The sequence below is a fragment of the Petaurus breviceps genome, unplaced genomic scaffold (genome assembly GCF_028583685.1).
Source record: "Petaurus breviceps papuanus isolate PSGF00001 unplaced genomic scaffold, PetGlider_PUasm1.0 125, whole genome shotgun sequence".
NCBI classification, from domain to species: Eukaryota; Metazoa; Chordata; class Mammalia; order Diprotodontia; family Petauridae; genus Petaurus; species Petaurus breviceps.
The window spans coordinates 5,416,952-5,438,304 of record NW_027185653.1 but is presented as its reverse complement, the minus strand read 5'-3'; the positions used below and the strand labels follow the sequence as shown (position 1 = coordinate 5,438,304).

The 21,353-nt window shown below is 37.2% G+C and overlaps 1 protein-coding gene and 1 pseudogene across 2 annotated transcripts in view; both read right to left on the bottom strand.

The window, feature by feature from the left end:
* Positions 1 to 21,353, bottom strand: part of IFT74 (intraflagellar transport 74) — a 155,777-nt gene that overhangs the window by 29,025 nt on the left and 105,399 nt on the right. For both annotated transcript variants that reach the window (XM_069090424.1, XM_069090415.1), the window contains 4 exons: positions 20,306 to 20,385; positions 15,689 to 15,742; positions 11,990 to 12,087; positions 2,364 to 2,490 (listed from right to left, as the gene is read on the bottom strand). In XM_069090424.1, coding sequence (XP_068946525.1) covers positions 2,364 to 2,490; positions 11,990 to 12,087; positions 15,689 to 15,742; positions 20,306 to 20,385 — 359 coding nt within the window. The remainder of the gene's footprint in view (positions 1 to 2,363; positions 2,491 to 11,989; positions 12,088 to 15,688; positions 15,743 to 20,305; positions 20,386 to 21,353) is intronic.
* Positions 1,231 to 1,615, bottom strand: LOC138163214 (gamma-aminobutyric acid receptor-associated protein-like 1 pseudogene; annotated as a pseudogene).

The following is a 21,353-nucleotide window of genomic DNA, read 5'->3' as shown; positions in this document are numbered from 1 at the left end:
CTCCCCCCCGGCCCCCATAGTGGAACAACTCCAGCCAAGCCCTCACTTGGGTTAGGGAAGAGAGAATCTCTTCTCCCCTCTGCCTTCCTTGACCAGAAGATGAATCTGTGAACTTCAAAAGGTTGAAAGAGTAGACTGCCCATCATTGCTGCTGGCAGGATCTCAAGAACAGCATTGGCTGGTGGCAATATTTTTATCAACAGCCAAGAACAAACTAGACACACGGAAGAAAATCAGCTTCAGGACTCTACAAGGGCACCAACCATTAGAACCCAGCAAAGAGCTATACACAAGGGTGAACTTCATGTGTACTCTAAACACATGGAGAAAATAACCTCTATTCAAGCTGGAGCCAAGTTACCTCTTTGTTATATGTGCTCTCTAAGATTCAGCACATTTTCCCCAAAGTCCTCCCCTACAACACCCCTAGATTCCTCCCACAACCCTTCTGTATATAAGACCCCATCTTGTCTCCATGTGGTATGAGAGCACCATAGAATGACCTAACACAGATTTGCTCTGTGTCCAATACAAGCCTTACAGATACTGAGGCTCCTTAAGAGTCTACCCAATATAGCGAACTTTTAATAAACTTTACTTTTCTTTGGCTGAGAGAAGACTTGAGTTGAATTCATTCAGCAGGACCCGGTGTATTGGTATTTTGGGGTCTCAAGCACCCCTAAACCCTCATCACTAATGCCAAACAAGTTCCTCCTTGAGAAGTAAAGTTGTGGCCCAACACCTCCACAGAAGACAGAGCAGCAGACAGTCTCTCCTTATCCCCTATACTCTATGTCTTTGTGTATTATCTTTGAAGTGAAATTTGGAGATACAAGTCCAACCACCCAGGCAATAGTGGTTATAACCCTAGGGCTGTATTACCTGCTGAGAATGATACCTAGGGATACTGGGGGAAGATAAACACCAAATTAGGACTATGGAAGAGATGTTGCCAAGGAGAGATGATAAAATCAAGTTTGGTCAAATACTGGGGTAGTTATAGAGCATTTCCTTCAGTCTCTCCCACTCACATCCCTCCTACCAATGTATCAAACTGGGTTCTCCCCCTCCCCCCATAAGAAAACTGGGAAGCCCTCCCTGAACAGAGACTATCTGAAAACAACCTATCAAACCTCTCCCCCCCCGCCCTCGACCCTTCTATCTAGCACAACAAAGGCTAATGCATGGTGGGGAGAGGGCAGGAAGGAGGGGTGCCACCCCATTCCCCAATCACACGTGTCGAAAACTGCCCCCGGCCAATCCAGCAGCTCTGTCCTGCACCAACTTATTCCTCCCACAGACGCTGTTATCACTGTAGGCCACAGAGAGAAAACAGTCTTCCTCGTGGTTGTCTTCATGGTGGCACTAGCAGGAGGGACAGTGTTATCGACAAAGAAGAATAGGGCGCCTTCTGGTCAAAGGTGGATCCGCTTCTGAATGAAGAAGCAGAACTGACCAGCTCTGGCCACAGGGCACCACGTGCTTCCTTTTGTCAATGGCAGGAACTCTGCCTTGACGTGCCTCCTCCACCATGACAGGGACTTTGTCAGGGCATTTCTTCCAAATCCTCTCCCCAGTTCTCGAAAGGACGATCCTTCTTGTACGGGAATTCCATGATGCTTTCCAGCATCTCTCATCTTCCCTGGCTCAGGCGGACTGGACTGATACTCTGAGTCTGGCTTTCCCTGGTTGGAGTCCAATAAGAGACAGGACGAGCCTTGGCAGTGCTAACCGCTGGGGGCTGGCACATGGGCACAATATAACAGATATACAACAAAGTTGTCATTTGCCATATATATATATATATATTATGATAATTTTTAATTAGAATCTTTACAAATGGGCTCCTAGTTCTTTTAAGAAAAAGGTAATCTTGGGGCAGCTAGGTGGAGCAGTGAATAGAGCACCAGCCCTAGAGTCAGAAGGACCTGAGTTCAAATCCAGCCTCAGACACTTAACACAAAAACTAGCCGTGTGACCTTGGGCGAGTTACTTAACACCAATTGCCCTGCCTTCCCCCCTCCAAAATAAAAAAAAAAGGTCATCTGGTTTCAGGTTCTTGGTCTCTGGAGCTGAGTCTTCATGAATGAAACAAACTAATTTCACCAAGAAGTTCACTGTAATGCTACCATGTCAAAAAGGATAGCTTTGAGTTTGCAATATAGAAAAATCCACTATCAGTCTGACATTTCTAAAGTAGGAATAAAATAATGCTTTATATTATGAATAGATTCCTATATACAAAGGCAACGTGACACAGTGCACAGAGAGTTTGGTTTGCAGCCAGGAAGACCTCAGAGTCAAGTTCTACCTTTGACACATCAGTTAGGAGAAAAAAAATATCGAAATCAGTTTGTTCTTACCTGAAGTTAAATTTCTGGCAGTACTTTGTGATTTCTGCATTTCGTTAGATTTGAAATTGAGGTCTTCTTGCATCATCTTCAGCTCTTGGTTAGTGATCGAAGATATTTGTTTCATATGATTTATATTCTAAAAGGAAAATAGTAGGAAATAAATCTGAATTGTCTTAATAAAAATAATTTAAAATTTTAAAGATTTTGAGAACATTTTGAATAGAATTTTCTTTTTAAATGAATAAACCAAACCAGGAATAAAGGTTTTTAATAACCATTTAATAACCATTCCTGGTTCTGCCTCTTACTGAATAAAGTACAACAAAACATTTAACTTTTCTGGGCCAGAGTTTCCCAAACTGTTAAAATCGAGGAAACAGGAATAGATTATTTCAAAAGTTCCTTATAATGCTTAAATTCTACTAATGCTAAAATAGAAGTATCAAAATATTTCAATAAAGTTTAGCTTTAAAAAAAAGATTGCTTCTATTTTGCATTCTTTGTTTTACTGCTCTGACCACTTTATTTAAAGGGGCATCATAAAGAGGGGAAAGAGACTATAATTCAATTAATCTATTTGAAAAGTTTATTTCGAGTTTTCCATTAATTTCTCCAAGTTGGTTGGTAATCTCTTTAGGAAAGGGACCATGTAATATATGTTTTATACTCTCACAGTTCCTAGCATAGAGCTAGTCAATCAATATTTCTTGAATAAGTAGATTGTGCTTTAGGACCATTTAGAGTGAAGAATAAGAAAGTGAGAGAAATGGAAGGAAAGGTAACTGAGGTAACAGGAATTTTACATGCTTAAGATACTGGCAATAAGATAATGGGGCTTATTGTTGGTGAGTTTTAAGGTGTGGCCATCTTGAGGAATGACTGACATAGGATGAATATGGAGGTTATAGTAATTTGGAGGTTCCAGGAATTATGATGGTTAGGTGTTAGAAGAGGCATCCTCACATTTTTTGGAACTTCCAAACTCCTATGACCTCTACCATCTTATCACCACTCAAGCATTGCCAAAACTCAGTCTAGACTACTCCCACCATCTGCTTCTTCTACTCCTAACTGGCTACTACTCACCTGAGCTAAAGGAAGTCACAAACCATATTTACTAAGTACAATATAATTTCATGTTATTCACTGCAGCAATGCAATCTTTTTGTTCTTCCCTGGCTGGTTCCCTATCTCACTCTATCTCACTTCCTAGAAAAAGCTGTCTACACTCGCTGTTTCAATTTCTTTTTTCACTCACTCCTCAACCCTTTGCAATCTGGTTTGTGACTTTATCAATGACTGAACTGCTCGCTCCAAAGTTATTTCTTAATGGTCAAATTTGATAGTCATTTAAAAACCTTTTTCCAGCTTTCAAACTTATCTCCTGCATTTGACATTATTGACTACCCCCTTCCCTAGATACCCCTCATCTGCTAAGGCCATCCCTCTCGAATCACCTTTTATTTAATAATTTTGCATTTATTTGTATTTTAATTTTTAGTTTGCATATGCTTAAGTAAATCGTTGTTGTCTCTCCTGATAAAACAGAAACTCCTTGAGAGTAGGGATTGTTTTATTTATTGCATTCATATTAGCATCTAACACAGTGCTTCACACATTCCAGGTGCTTAATAAAAACTTGTGGAATGACTGATCTCCATTCTACTTCAGCCATAGGCAAGACTATCATGGCTCAGGAGTCAATATTATTTGAAACTAGTCCATTTCCAAGATCTTGAAACTCTCTGACTACAATCAGATCATATTCTTTTTAAACATTCTCCTTGATTTCATTGTGACCTTTAGCCTTCTATTCCTTGCTATTCTAATAATTCTAAAATTGTTCTAGTCTGATTTCCCTCTACACTTAGTCTTGATCCAATGATGTGCCATTTTAACAATAACTTTTCTCTGCCCTCTGATAACTGGCTTCTATGATTTTCCTCTATTTCCACTTAACCTTTCTACCTAACACTTCCATTAACTAATCCTTGCATGCCAGGATCAATATTACCAAACTATGGGCAAGTACTACTATATTCTTTTTTAGCTCCTATTTCCACACAATTGTGTCATAACAAAATTTATTAATAGACATAAAAATCTATTGCACTGAACTTTCCTTGCAGTACTTCCTCTCAAAGACTATACTGTCTACATCCTGTGGTGCATCTTAAACTGTGGGTCGTGACCCCACATGGGCTCTAGACAAACCTGTTGCCCCTCCTCTGTATTATTTCATTTCCTGTCCTTATTTATTTTAACACATTCCCTCCTCATCCTCACCTGCGAGAATTCTTAGCCTCTTTCAAAGTTCAGTTGAAGAGAACCGGAGTCCTTTCTTAATCCTCCTGAACAAAACGACCTTCTATTTGTTTTAAAGATACTTTATATCTCTATTTATAAACTGGCACATCTCTCCCAATAGAATATAAACTCCTCGAGTTTTCTTTCTGCATCTGTGTCTCAATGTCTAGCACTGTGCTCGGTGCACAGCAAATATCTAATCAATACCTAATTACTGATTTTAGCTCTAGTTCTACATTTCCAAATTCCTGCTAAATATTTTCACCTGGATATCTCGCGTATACTACAATGCCAAGCTTGTACAAAACAATCCATTTCCTCCCAAACATTCTTGCCTTGAAAACTCCTGACTTCTCTTGATAACACCACATTTTCTTTTTCTTTATTTTCGCAGGGGCAGGGGGATCTTATGCTTAATGCAAGTGGCATTAATTGACTTGCCCAGAGTCACATAGCCAGTAAGTGTCTGAGGTCAGATTTGACTCCAGTGCCAGTTGCTCTATCCACTATATCACCTAACTGCCCCTAATTCCCACATTTTCCACTCAGGCTTAAAAATTCCAAATCATTTATTTTTTCCTATACCTCACGACCCACATCCATATCTATTCTACTTTCAAGTCCTGTCAAATTCTACCTCTACAGTACCATTCAAATACATTATTTTCTTTCTGCTCCCACTACAACCACCAGAGTTAAGTCTCTCATGTTTTTTTCTGGCCAATTGTTATGGTGTCCTAACTGGTCTTCCCGCTGCTGCTTCCCATACTGTGCTAGCCTAATCTTCCTTAAGCACTGCTCAGATCATGTAACTCTACTAAAAGAAAAAAAAATCACAGGTCCGGTTTGCCTATTAAAAAAAATACTTATGCTGACATTCAAGGTTCTACATAATCTAGCTACAGTCTATCTTTTCAGGCATATCTCAGAATACTCAATTCAGTAAACATTTATTAAATACAAACAGAGAATAGAACTCTGAGGCACCATTACACAGAAAAAGAAAATATAGATGTGTCACAACTATGGATTAACAAGTAGAAACTATCAAACAGAGAACATTTAATAGCAATATTATATAAACCAAAAAAAAGAACAAAATAAGGGATCTGTCCAAACTCCTTCTATGATAGAAATATGGGTCTAACACCTAAACCAGAGAGATATCTAATATAAGAAGAAATTATAGATCAATATCCATAATGAAAACTGACACAAAAATATTAAATATAATATTAGCTAAGAAGCTACAACAACATATTAAAGAGATTACACAGTCTGACCAAGTTTCACTTACACCAGAAATGCAGGGTCGGTTGAATACAAGAAAAATGGCAAACATAATAGATAATATTAATAATAAAAATAAAGGCAAGATTATATAAATAGATGCAGAAAAAGCTTTTGACAAAATTCACTGCCCATTTGTTTAAAAATTACACTAGAAAACATGGGAATAAGTGAATCTTTCCATAATATGGTAAGGAATAAGTTTAAAACCAAGAACTAACAGTATATATAACAGAGAAAGAGAAAGGTTAGAGTTCTTCCCAATTAGATTAGAAGTAAAGCAAGGATATCCATTATCACCACTACTAGGCACTGTAGTTATAGAAACAGAGGCATTAGTAATAAGACAAGAAAAAGAAATGGAAGAAATACTCAGAAAAAGAAGAGATAAAACTATTTGCTTTTTGAAGATGAGATGATCTATGTAAGAGAACCCAAGAGTCAATGAACATTTAATTGAATAATTCTAGTCCAATTATAAGTTAAAAAAAAGTGCTCATAAATCACCAGCATTTCTGTATGTATCAACAAAACTTAGCAGGAAGACATGGAAAGATAAAGTCCATTTAAAATAATATATAGATAGTATATAATAAATAGATATGTATATTTGGGGATTTACCTTGTAAGACAAACATATACATAACTGCAGAGTACTCAGCAGAAATACATAAATAAATAACTAGAGATATATTAATTGTTCATGGGTAAGCTATACCAAGATAATAAAAATTATAATATTAACTAATTTACTTATTTGGTGGCATATCAAATTCCCAAAGGATTAATTTATAGAACTAAAAAAAACATTCTTGAAATTCATCTCTTCAGCATCTAAAGAGAAATAATTTTTTAAAGGGAAATTGGGAGCATCAGATTTCAAGTCACACTATAAAATAATAATCATCAAAATGACTTGATAATGGTTAAAAATAGATAAGACAATCAGCAGAATGGATTAGGTACAGGATATAGAGAAGAATAAGAACTATTCCCAAATTGACAAATGGTGAAAGGCAGTTTTCAAAAGAAAAAAAAATCTAAGCTATCAAATATTATTTTAAAAATGCTCCAAATTATTAGTAATTAGAGAAATGCAAAGTTTAGCAACTCTGAGGTTACAGATTGTCAAAGATGACCAAAAAAACCCAGGAAAATGAGAGATTTTGGAGAAGCTACAGGAAAAGAAATAATGTTGGTAGAGTTTTAAAGTGTGTAAAGCTGTAAAGTCATTCTGGAAAGCAATTCAGAATTATGCCTTTTTAGTCACTACATTGTCTCTGATCCTGCAATACCACAACTAAACCTATTCCTTAAAGAAATCAAAGGAAGAGGAAAAGGACCAATCTATACAAAAATATTCATTAGCAGGACTTTTTGTTTTAGCAAAGAATTGGAAAGAGTGAGAGTGCTCAGAAATTAGAGAATGGTCTAAAAATCATGCTATCTGAACATAAAAGATTATTATTGTATCATAAGAAAAGATGAAAGGGATGGTTTCAGAGAAACCTGGGGAACTTGTATGAAGTAATGCAAAGTAAAGTAAGCTGATCCAGGAGAATATAAACAATGGCATCATTGCAAATAAAAGCACCTCTGAAAAACTTAAGTACTCTGTTGCAATGACCAATCATGATTCCAGAGGAATGAAGATGAAACATGCTATCCATGTCCTTAATAGACTCGATGAGCTCAAGATACAGAATGAGATGTATTTTAAGTGTGTGTATATATATATACATATATATATATACTATTATTAATACCATCTTACATGTAATTGGGAAATAAGACATACAGGCACTGAGGCATAGAGATCCACTGGAAAAGTCGAAAGGGGTATGGGAGAAAATATGGGAGAGAGCAGATTGGGGGAGGGGATATCCTGTGGGACTGCTGTTTTGGGGCGGTGGGTAGGGGAAAAACGGGGAGAAAATTTGTAACTCAAAATCTGGCGGAAATGAATGATGTAAATCAGAAGTTAAAGAATTAAAAAATAAATAGATAGTTAGATAAATAAATAAATGAATGAATGAATAAATAAGAAAAAAAGACCTAGTTAATGCAGGAATTTGTTTTGTTTCACACTGCATATCTGTTACAAGGGTTTTGGTTTCCTGCTTTTCAGTTTAGGGGCTGGTGGAAGCGAGAAAAAAATGAACAGGATGGCACCTCCTCCCCCCCCCCAAAAAAGAAAAGTAAAATAAAGTTACTGATGCATTTTCTAATTCACAAAAGATAACACAAAGGACAGCAAGAATCAGAGAAGCAGGACTAAATTGAAAGTTACATGTTGAGCTTATTACATAGTTAAAAAGAGAATCAAGGGGCAGCCAGGTGAGCACCGGCCCTGAAATCAGAAGGAACTGAGTTCAAATCCTGCCTCAGACACTTAACACTTGCTAGCCATGTGACCTTGGGCAAGTCACTTAACCCCAATTGTCCTGCCCTCCCCCCTCCAAAAAAAAGACAGAATAATCAAATTGTGCATACTAGAGATTTGTAGTTTCATGTACAATTCTCTTCATCTATTCTACTATGTAGAAGGCTGTGCTTGTTTGATGTTTAAGATTAGAACTTAAAAGTTAGTGTAAAAAACCGTAGAAAATATAGATAAGACCCTGTCCTGGTCTTCCTACTTTACAGTTTGGTAGGAGAATATGATTCACACGCAGATAACTTTACAACAAAATAATACATGTGAGCGGAGTAAGTGAAAGCATTCTCATAAAACGGAGACAGTGCTCTAAGCTCAAGCTGGGCTTCTGCTGCAAGCCCGCTTAACTTCTGCTTTCCTGCAGGCTTTGCTTTCTGGGAAACTTAAAGTGAAACTTAGCCCTCCCCTTCCACAGCCAAATCAGGTATTAAATGCATTCATCGGTTTTCACTGGTTTAAGATTATTTCCTTGCTCCTTGTATCTGGGTAGATTCCTGAGCTAGACTGTGAAGCTGAGCTCTCAACCAAGGAGGGCAAGGTCAGTGGAAAAGGCTGTCTGTTTTTTAATATAACCTCATTTTGCTTTCTGTAACTTGCTTCCTTCCATCGGTCTGTCCTGGTGGAGGTGACACCCTTTTCCTGCAAGAATTGAATAAATGCTTTCTGTTCCTACCCTGAGAAGCCTTTGAGTTTTTGATTAAATTGTGTGGTAGGTGTTTTCTCCCACAAACATGTTAAATACTTAGAGCAAAGTGTTAGGGAAAATTTGTGCCTTGGGACGTAGGGAAAAGTTCAGGGTGCTCATGGAATATTTCATGGAAAAGTTGAATTAACAGTTGAATTAGACTTTAAATTACTTGCCCTTTCAATGGGTGGAAGAGAATTTAGAACTCAATTAAAAAAAGAGAATGCTAAAAATAAGTAATACATTAAAAAAGAAGAGAATGGGACATGAGGAAGTAAAAATAGCATATCTAAACCATTTTTTCTCAAGAAATCTTGCAGCGAATGGAAGGAAAGATAAGAGGTGATTAAATGTATTAAAAAGATCCTAGGAAGGTTCTTTTAGAATTAGAGAGATCTAACTATGCCTGCAAACAGACGGAAAGGACTGAGTTGATAGGAAGATCCGCAAGAAAGAAAGGAGATAATTATTGGACTATGATTCTGGGAAGGCTGTAACAACATGTGGAGAGAGTGGTATTACCCGTGTGGGAGAGAAGGAACACTATTCTAAATGGACAAGAGCAGGTGACACTTCTGACAAGTTTTAGGGACTAAAGGAAAGAAATTAAGGTGGCTTCAGGTGACTTCCATTTGCTCAGTGACCTAAGAGGTCGCCGAGGGTGGTGAAGCAGTTGGAAGTTTGGCAGGAAGGGAGAGTATTTAAGACAGTCTCACATGGAATGAGGTGCAGTCTGGGAGAGGGTGAGCAGTACTGAGGATGCAGTCATCTCCTCAACAAATGACCTTCCCCAGGGATCCTCAGAAAGTGGGTCTCAGCAGCAAAGAAATTAGATGACCAGAGTAGCCAAGAGATGAGGATTCACAGGCTTCAAAAGGCAAGAGGATGTAGAGGGTGATAGATCATAAGGGTCATGGCTGGGAATGAAGCTAACTGAGATCAAAGAAGGGGAGATGGACTGAGAGAACAGAGATAGAGTAAGGGAATGGAGGTCATGATGATGATGGGCTACAGACTCTGGCAACCCCCTCCAACTCTGATTGAATCTCCCCATTTGATGAGGCATTTGCCTGAGGACATAGGCCTTTCATTTTGGCTCTGCCCAAATCTTTAGCCCTCCTTTGTCCAGCAACTTCCCAGCCTTAATCACTCATTACTGGAGTCTGACCTCATTAACTCATCCTGAAGACCTTCCCCAAACTCCTCCTCTAGACCACCCCTAGATTCCTTCCACAACCTTTCTGTATGTAAGACCCCATCTTGTCTCTATGTGTGTGAGAGCGCCATAGAATTTTCCAATACAAGCTTTACAGATACTGAGGTTCCTTAAGAGTCTACTCATTATGGCGAAATTTTAATAAATTTTGCTTTTCTTTGGTTGAGAGAAGACTTAAGCCAAATTCATTTGGCAGGACGCGGCGTGTTGGTGTTTTGGGGTGTTGAGCACCCCCAACCTTATACCTCATCATTTTATGATGACCCTCTTTAATGACAAACAGGTTTCATGTTACTAATAACAGGAGAAGTTAAAGAATGGGGGACTTCCATAATAGAGTCGAGTATCAAAAGTCCATGACTTTGAAGGTAGTACAACGCCACGATTCAGAAAGATTTAGGTGTGAATATGCTGGCGTATGGCTGAAATATGAAAAAGGTTACAAGAATCAAGGTCCTCTAAATCCAATCAAACTGAACCACTCTTTTCTGTGTTTATCTTGTCCTTTCCTATCTCACTTGCTTTGACCAAGTCCTCTCTCCAATTGTTGCCTGTTAGAAATCCTTTCCTTCAAAGACCAATTCTGTTGCCATTTCTTCCAAGTTCCCCCAAGTTGGAAGTCTCTCCTCAAATAATTTTCTCCTCAAATATCTCAGAACATGTATTCCAGACCTCTCTTTTGCATGCATTGCATTTTGCTTTGTATTAGAGTTATTAGTGCATTTCTCATTCCTATTAGAATACATGCTCTTTGAGGAGAGGAGGAATATCTTATAATTACCATTTACATAGTGCTTACTAAGTGCTAGTAACTGTGCTAAGCACTTGATAATTATAATTTCATTAGAACCTCACAAAAACCCTGCAAGTTAGGTGATATTATTATCATTAGATGAGGAAACTAAAGCAAATGGAGGTTAAATGACTCCCCCAAGGTTACACAGCTAGTTGGCATCTAAGATCAAATGTAAATTCATGTTATCCAAATTCCAGACCCAATGCTCCAGCCACTGTACCACTTAGCGGCCCATATATCTTATCTTATATTTGTCTCCCCTGGGGCTAAAAGAAAACCTTGCACACATTTCAGTAGTTCAAGAACTTGTGATTCAACTTGTGGGTACTCCCTTCATTGATACATATAACAACCCTCTCCATACATCTGAAAATGTCATAGCTGCTGTGGCTTTGCACATAACATAGGCATTTAACAAATTCACTGAACTAAATTTTCTTTTGTTTTTGTTGGTTTTTTTTTCACTTTTTGGATGGGGGAAGGTAGGGCAATTGGGGTTAAGTGACTTGTCCAAGGTTACAGGCTAGTTTTTGTGTTGAGTGCCTGAGGCCAGATTTGAACTCAGGTCCTTCTGACTCCAGGGCCAGTGCTCTATTCACTGTGCCACCTAGCCGCCCCTGAACTAAATTTTAGTAAGTGCTGTGAATTGTTATCATATTTGCATACCATTTATGACTTCATGGGTATATATGCCAATTTCCCTGAACTTCCTCTCCCACCCCCAACAAATAATAAATAGTTTCCTAGGGAGAAATACTTAATGGCACACAATGGGATTTTAGGTGAGCTGTGCAGATAGCTGACCTTAGTAGATATGATGACAGTGGGGCACTCCATTTTAGAAATATATTTGATGAGATGTCATAACATGCGGCTCATGAGAAAAACAGACACCAGTACTTACTCTACTGCAATGTTCCAGGAGTGCAACGATGCTGGATTCGATCTGTGCTTTCCGTTCCAGCTCCTGATTCTTCAAGTCTTCGAAGGTCTCAATAAAGGCTATACATCCAGAAACACAAGAGAAGCCACTGTTGGTACAGTAATGACGTAGAAAAGGAGTGATGCCGTGGATTCTCAGCAGCACATGTTCAGAGATTTAATAATGCCAATAGATTTCTCAATCCAAGGGTCAGTTCGAAAACTTTCACCATCCACTATCTCCATTTATTGCTGGGCCACAAAGCAATGCTTGAGAAAAGTGATGACGTCATGCTGATGAGGTCCACTCCAACTTAATTCTAACTTTATCTGAGTTTCTTACTGTTGCACAATAACCCTTTTCATTCATTCCTTTTCTCTACACAGCTGCTAATCCAAACTTTTTCCAGTCTACACAATCCTCCGTATTTAATGCTGTTCCTATATATCTCCCTCCCCACCTCAAAACTTAGTCTTTCCTTCTGTACTGAGAGAATTAATCTATTTCTATATTAAGCTAATCCCTCCACCTATGTCCTTAATTTCAAATCTTCCTTCCCTCCCCAACCTCCCACGAGACCTTGATCCACTGATCACCCCCTCTCTCCCTTGTGCTTTCATTCTATTTCACTAGCTCCCTCTCCTCCGCCTATCCCATAAAATCCTTCTGTTACTCAGTTACCTTTTCAAACTAGCATACGATGTCTTTTCTTCTTTTCTTGCAAAACTTCTCACCATCTCCTAAAGCACCTTCCATAACACCGTCAAGTAACTTAGTAAATATATTTATCCTGGTTTATGTCTCATTTGATGTTGCTACTCAGTATATCGTTGAATAAAGTTATCCTTGTTCATACCTGTCATAAAGTCTTACCATATTTTAACATATGGGTGGAATGTTTTGAAAATGACAAATAACAGTCACAGCAGGACCTTATGCTCTGTACTTTTTAGTCAGACTTGATGCTTTTTGTTGCTTTTTTGGGCAAAATGAAACCATCAGAGCCACTGTCTATATTTTCCCAGGAGCAACCTGTGATTTGTCTTTCCAAACATGACAACATGAATGTGGTTCAATTTTTCTAGTCATGGCTCAATTTCTTCAACTTGTTGGTTACTGAACCAACCATCGATAGTTCCAAAAGTTGAATTAATGTTTGCAGATGATTTAAGAACAATACAGTTCTTATGAAACTACTTCTTTCACTGCTATTTTGTCACTGTCATAAACAAAAAGAGATCACACAAGACTAAGGGGTTTTCTATGTTTACATGGATAAACTACCATCCTGAAGGAATGAAGATGAAACTCAATTCCTGATAGAGAGGTGATAAACTTAAAATATAGAAACAAACATATATTTTTGTACACTTCTAATGTGAGAGTTTGCTTTATTGGACTATGCAGATATACAGTGGAAAAAATCTCAGTATAGCTAGGTGGCACAGTGAATAAAGTACTGTGCCTGAAGTCAGGAAGGCAGCTCAAATCCAGCCTCAGGCACTTATTACCTGTGACCAGCTGGGCTAGTCATTCAATCTCTGTTTACTTCACTTTCATCATCTGAAAAATGAAGATAATAATAGCACTTACCTACTAAGGTTATTGTAAAGATCAAATGAGATAATAATTGTAAAGTGCTTAGCACAGTTCCTTGCACATAGTAAATGTTACATAAATTTTAGCTATTATTATGATAGAGAGGGCTTTATTGCTTTATTTCTTGGGTTTAAAAAATTCTCAGGGGGCAGTCAGGTGGCACAGTGAATAGAGCACTGACCCTGGAGTCAGGAGGACCTGAGTTCAAATCCAGCCTCAGACACTTAACACTTGCTAGCCATGTGACCTTGGGCAAGTCACTTAACCCCAACTGCCCTGAATTCCCCCCTCTAAAAAGCAAAAAAAAAATTTAATTTCTCAGAGGTGGAGGCAGTGGGAGGAACAGATTAATTTTTTAAAGGTTTATTAATTTAAAAATGAAAAAAAAAACGAATCAAGTGGAAATAAAAAAAAATTTAGTTGGTTTTCTTGGGTCTCCAAAGGCCAAAAAATATTCTTGTAAATAGTCAAATTTCTGATGCTGTTTCTTCATAATTAGCCAACCTACTCTTGATAAAGGGCAGTAAAGTGGTACAGTAGATAGAGTGTTGGCCCTGGAATCAGGAGAACCTGAGTTCAAATCTGGCCTCAGATAGTTATTAACTATGTGTCCCTTGGCAAGTCACTTAACCCTGTTTGCCTCATCTTTCTCAAACATAAAATGAGCTGGAGAAGGAAATAGCAAACCACTGAAGTCTCTTTACCAAGAAAACTCTAAAAAGGGGCATAAAGAGTCATACATGACTGAAATGACTAACAATCAATGCTTGATAAAGTTGTAGAAAGCTCTAATTCTGAATTGATCAATCAGTTGTACCTTAGGGACCCAAAAAGCCTCTCAGGCTTAAGAGCTTCTTTGTCCTAACTATGCCAGACAAGAATAAGAAGAATGTGAAATCGTTCCTAAAAGTAAGGATGGCTGTACCTTCTTTAATGTACTTTTTTTTTTAAGGTACCCAGTGACTGGATCTTCTGCAAGCTATAATTTTTTTTTCACACTGGCAACACTTAAAAAAAACCTGGCAACACTTTTACATCTGTCTGGATATATAAAAAACTTCTGTATGAAACTTAATCCTTGTGGAAAAATTCTGAATTTAACCTACAAATTTCTCTTCTCTGTATTTCCCTGTAGTAAATGGCTTGTTCAAGGGCATGATTCTCATGCTATGGATTTTTTTTTTCTCTTGCATTCTTTGGACTGAAAATACAGCATGTTACTGGGCCTGTATCTAAAGTCTTTCTAGCTTGATAATAACAACACTGAAATTCATATAGTATTTTAGGATTTGCTTTACATTCATCAGGATCCTCACAAAAGCTCTGTGAGTAGAGTCTTTTGCTTGCTAGTATCCCCATTTTAAAGATGAGGAAACGGAGACTCAGAGACGTTAAGGGGTTTGCCCATGGTCATACAACTGGTAAGTATAAAAGGCATGATTCGAACAACGGCCTCACTTGACTCCAAGTCCAGAACCTAGTAGAGTTTGCTTTTTAGTACCACTTCCATGCCATGATGAGGCATTGAAGCAAGATTTTTTAGGATCTATATCTGTATAAACGTCTTATTTCTACTAAATTACTGTCAATTCTCCAAGAATAAAGATTGTGTCTCATTTAAATCTGTTTCTCCTTCCTTCCCACACTGCTTTGTGTACAATATGAATTAAGCTATCTGAACAGCAACCTGTTACAATAAAGATGGTGATGATAACGAATATTCCCACGGAGCCGAATATGTGCCAGGTACCATGCTAAGCACCTTACAGATCTCTCATTCGATCCTCACAACAACCCAGGGAGGCAGGGGCTGCTATTATCCTCGTCTTACAGATGAGGACAATGGGACAAAAACGCCATTCAGTGATGTGCCCAGTGTCACACAGTTCGTAAGGAATCTGAGACCGGATCCAAACAGAGTCAAGTCTTGCTGACTGCAGACCCAGTATTCTGTCCATTCTGCCACCTAGCTCCCCCATAAAAATAGAAGACTCATTTAAAAAAACACATTACATTTATAGATGTATGCTGCATATAGAAAGATGTGCGTATAGATGTCCACAATCTGATGGTGAAACTTACTGTCCATGTTTTCTTCCCTCTTCTTCAGTTCCTTGTACTTTTGATTCATTTCACCTATAAGAGATGCAGAATTCTATAATTTCACAAATGATATAGTAATCTCAAATATAAATGTGTTAGACTTCCCAACATATTGGTTATTCATTAGTTAATGTGACTTAGATATTTCTGATTGCCAGAAATTGTATTGAATTTTTATATTGTCTTAACTACCTTTTAGTTATACAGGTATATACTGTGTATTTATTAACATAATTATAACAATATTCTATTCCAATGTAAACATTGCAGTAAATATTAAATTAGAATATTTGATAAGAAAATTACAGATATGGAAATATACCTTACCTTGCACAGCTAATTTGGGGCTATAGCATATTTTACTCAACTGAGCAATATATTAGACATCTTTAAAATTAGGGTAGTAAAACATTTTTTTTTACAGTCATAACAGGCTAGAACAAAATAATTCTATTTCTAGACATCAACAGGATGTCTATAAAAACAGACTGACATTTAACACATAAATGTTAATTAGCTGTACTGGGATACAATAGGAATTGGATACAGTAGGAATAACTGTCATACCAAGAAAATTAGGGACTATATAATTAGTACTCTGACATGCATTTAGTACAAGGGAGTGTGGCCCTTGGAGATTACTTTCAATAAGAGATACAGAGTCCATTTTTATTATTTACAAGCTCAATCATAAACTACTGTTTGTCACTCAACAGTCTGAGAAACTACAAAAAAATGTTATTTAGACTCTAAGATGTCAGAGAAGAAAAGAGTATGAACTTAGGTTATAACATGATGAAGATAGTGAAATTAAATTATTTTTCTTCAATATTTCATTAAAATATTTTACAATATCATTTAGAAAATTTATTCAAAGACTGCATATTCCAATTCTGATAAGTCATTTAATTTTTACTGATATGAACAAAGCACTGAGCCTCTAGGCTTCTAGCTATAAATCAGGTAAAGAATTCTGTCTAAAGTAATAAGATTGTGTATTTTATTCTTCCATGACAGAAATACATAAATTATACAGGCTTCCAGCACGTCCTCTGCTAAGAATTGGAAGAGCATGTTATTATCAGTGGAAGAGAGAAATACCTTGAACTGAGGAACATATATTTTAGTAACTATTTTGCATATCTTGTGTTCAATTTTACAGTATAACTATAGGAACTTATGAGTCACATAATTCAGAACCCACTGTAAGAGGGATATGTGGAAATTGACTATTTTCTGTTACCAAATTTCCAGGATTCTGTTTTATGATTGGACTCTCAAAGTTGGCACCATCTTGTGGACCACTGTGGTATGGAAAAGTGATTTAGTTTTGCTGAATGGCTACAAATAGTTCTTTTATAATTTTTAGGAATAATTAAAAATCAGATCTGTTGACATTTACTTAATAAATGACTGCTGGTCTTCATATCAACCACATACAACTTCAGTTCACAATTAAACAAAAGCTCCTTTTAAAAACTTAACACCATGAGTAGTAGAGAACTTAAATCTTATCTACGTGATGGTAAAGCTAAATTTTGTTTTATGAACACTGAAATGAGGCTTTGTGTGGCAATCAGTTTTCTGGAGCAGAAGTTAGATAAAAGAATTTAGCTATGGAAATAAGACAAATCATTCAGTTTACAATAAAGGGAAGAACAGAAAAAAAAATCCATACTCTCATCTATAGGATCAGTGAGGAAATTTTTTCCACTGGCTTTTTAGACTCTTACATTGAGAACAACTCAATGAACTCACACAGGACACCAAAAAAAAGCAACGTACATATATCATTGTATATCAACTCTGACCTTACCAAAATGAACCGCATGGAGAAAAGGTGACCTATGAAACACACACACACACACACACACACAAATGTGCATATATAAAAACATGTACACAAAACAGCTGTTGGAAACTGCATCATGTTAAAAACAATATTATGTGTGGTGAGAATACTTTATTACTACTTTAAAGTGAGGGAAAAGAAAATACGTGATGAGGAACATTATGGAAGACTACAACACAGATAATAAGTCATATACACATGGCTTCAAGCATATTCTACAAAGAAAAAATCCTACACATTGTGGGAAGACTTCAAAAAATTCAGATTTTAAGGTGGTTCAGAAAAAGCATAAAAACACAATTCTAGAAAAATGGTCTAGTTCAGGTTCTCCTTTCAAGAGATAGCTTTTATTTTTTTCAAGAATGTGAATTCTATCACTCCCTTGTTCCTTTTCTTATATACTTCTGTATCCTGACTATCAAGAGATTATTTTTAATCTGAAACCTAATCATTTTTGCTGCACTTTATGTACACTTAAACAAGTTTAATTTACGTACCTTTTATACATGAATACTTGAAGGCAGTTAATAAACTATTTTTAACTAGGCCCTAAGTCTCAGGTTTATAACATTTTTATTTAATAACTATTTCCTATTTCATCATAATTGGGAAATATGTACATACATATATCATTAACAGAAAAATCTGCATATACATACAAGAATTTATAAGTATTTCCCTCTTTAAAAGTTTAGTAAATAAGTATATACATTATGGTCATAAAATACTGAAAATATTGTCCTTTTCTAAGAAATATGAACTCAGTTTAAGATACTACAATAACAATGCCCCTGATTTGTGGATTTTATAGTTTATGTTTAACATTACCTCTCTTTCAAAGTATCCCTATACTTAATTTTTTAAAAGTATGGAACAAGAAGATAAACTATTTAAGTGTGGCTAAAAATGAAGCAGAATTTTTGACCAGTTAAACTATAAGCTTGTCTAGGAGTTCCAAAGGAACCATGCTTTTGTTTAAATCTCCTTGTTACTGATGGCTTGACTTTCCCTTTCATAATATAAGACTATTCTTCTATGGTAAAACTTATGAAAAACCCATCATTTTGAGTAATTTAGACTACCTTAGTGCATGGAGTGAATCCACTACAGCTTACTTTTACAATCTGAAATGTGGGGAAGTTTGAAAAATAGCATATATTCTCACAACAATTTACAATTCTCTTCCCTTCTTATAGCTTTATGATAAATTTGTGTTTATACTGTGCAAGTATAAAGACCCAAAAATCAGTGTGCAATATTAAGATATTAAAGCATAATGATAATAAGTCCAATGTTACCAGATTCAGATATGAGTAAGTGCTGTAATTAATCTAGGGGGGACTATGTCTGTGATTTTATTGGCATAAAAAAACTTCCAGTTAAGGAAACTTCTTCTACCAATAAAAGATCTGTCCTTTCTTTGCAACTTATAGTCTTAGGGAGCTGCCTGGGAACAGTAAGAGGGTCAGTGTACTTAAGCTATGTAAAGGGAACAGATCTCAATCATTTTTTTTAATGTCTAGGTTAGCTTAGCTTACTGGGGTAGTTAGACAAATGCTTTCCTGGTAAAATAAAGTGTGACAAAATAGAGTGCAAACAAGCATTAGAACTGGAATAGGGACCTAAGTTTGGTTCACAACTGCGACTTACTATCTGTGTGACCTTTAACAAGTCAGATCACTCCTCTGGGTCTCAGTCTCATATGTAAAGTAAGGAAGTTCTACCAGCTGATTTCCAAGTATCCGTCTAAATCTAAATCCATGGTTTACTTTTGTGAACAAAAAGTTCTCTTGGTAAAATGTTTTTTGTAGGCTTGCTGAAGGACAGTTTAAAAGGGAAAACTGGGTAGAGGTAAGGGGGAGTAATATTGTTCAAGAAAAATTTTTTAACACTGAGATATGACCAAAAGGAACTCACCTCTAGGAAAACTTTAGTGTCCTTATCTCCTCTCCTAGTTAGAGGAAATAGCTACATTTTTACTTTCCAACCTTCATTTACATGTGTGTATGTGTGTGTTTGTGTGTGTGTGTGAGACAGTGTTTGAAATAATTGACAAATTCAATTAAACTTGTAGCAAATATGACAATTGTCTGATGAGTTTTATCTTTATTACAGGCTATTAGTTATCATTCACTAGATTTGCATGTTATAAGAACATTTTAATTACACAAGAGAGCTACAACTGATGTAGTCAATAAGAGTGCTGGAATTATGTCAGGAAAGACACAAAGTTCAAATCCTGTCTCTCATATTTAACTATGTGACCCTGGGCAAGTCACTTAACTTTGGACTTAGTTTACTTATCTGTAAAGTGAGGAGGTTGGACTAAATGGACTTTATGGTCCTTCCAGTTCTACAGAAAGCTAATATAGAGACTTTGGCATTGAAGTATAAACAAAAGTTTAATTCACAAATGTGCTAATTGTTTGTGCCTGCTGCAAATTTTTCTTTATACCAAACATGTACACACACTATTATTTCAAAGTATTACTTTATTTCTCTCCTTAGATGGTTTTATGAGGAAATAATGTTTTTAACTCAAATGCTTAAGACTTTGTAATGTAAAGCATTTAAAAAGTAAATGTGTATTATAAATCTAAAAATATAAACCCTCATTACATAACTGACAAGTATTTCAAGCTTGATTTAAGATAGAAAATCTTAAAAGATGACCAGTTTTACATGAATATTTGCCCTTAATTACTAAGTACTTTCTCTTTCAAATTCTAACAATAATTATTTACCTTGATGCTCTTCTAAATCCATGTCAAGCTGCCGAATTTCTTCATTAAACTGGTTAATTTTTTCTTTTATGTCTGTTAATCTAAGCAAATATAAGAATAATTATGTTTAAAAATAATGAAAATGAAGGGGGGAGTCACGATGGCGGAGTAGAAACAGGACTTATGTGGGGCTTGGGCTCCCACCTCCTCCAATTCATCGAAAAGTGACTCTGAACAAACTTTGGAGCTATAGAACCCACAAAATGACACAGAGAAACCAACCTCCTGCTGAGGACAGCCCAGCAGGCCAGCAGTAAGCTGCCAGCACAGCCATCTGGGAGCAGACCTCAGCCTCACTCCAGCCAGAGGTTTTAGCCTCAGGGAGGACCTGACCAGCCTCTGGCTGGAGGGGCTTAAAATCACCAGCAGCTGTGGCATTTTCCAGAAATATCAACCCATAGACACAAAGGACAAAGTCAGAGGTAAGCGCAGTGTGGGCTTTGTGATGCTGTGGTTTGGCAGTGCGGTCGGCCTTTGCCCCCGGGGCGAGAAGCCACTGAGGCACAGTGGCTATGCAGCTGACACGGCATGGCAGCTTCAGCTCCTGGCCTGCAGACTGCAGAGGGACCAAGCACCAGTCTGAGGGGTGATTGCTCTTGCTTTAACCTGCTTGGATCTGGACTGCGGTCTAGGGTGGAGGCCCTGGGAGGCGTGAGCATTCTGCCAGAGCGTGTGGAGGCTTCAGGGAGGGAAACCAACTAATACCTTCAGCAGCTGAGAAAGCCCCAGCATTTAGGAAGAAGCTCCCCTGTCTGGTGGCAGAGTCCTACTGTGGCAAAAAGCCCAAAGGTCAAGTGACTGAGGGGAGACATGACCAGGCAAAGGAAACAAAGTAAACAGAGCAACCCAACTTTACACTCCTATTTTGGGGACAAAAGGGATCAAAGCATGGAACAGGAGGAAAACAGTGAAGTCAGAACTCCTGCACCAAAAGCTTCCAAGAAAAATATGAGCTGGTTACAGGCCATAGAGGACCTTAAGAAGGATTCTGAAAACCAAATAGGATAAG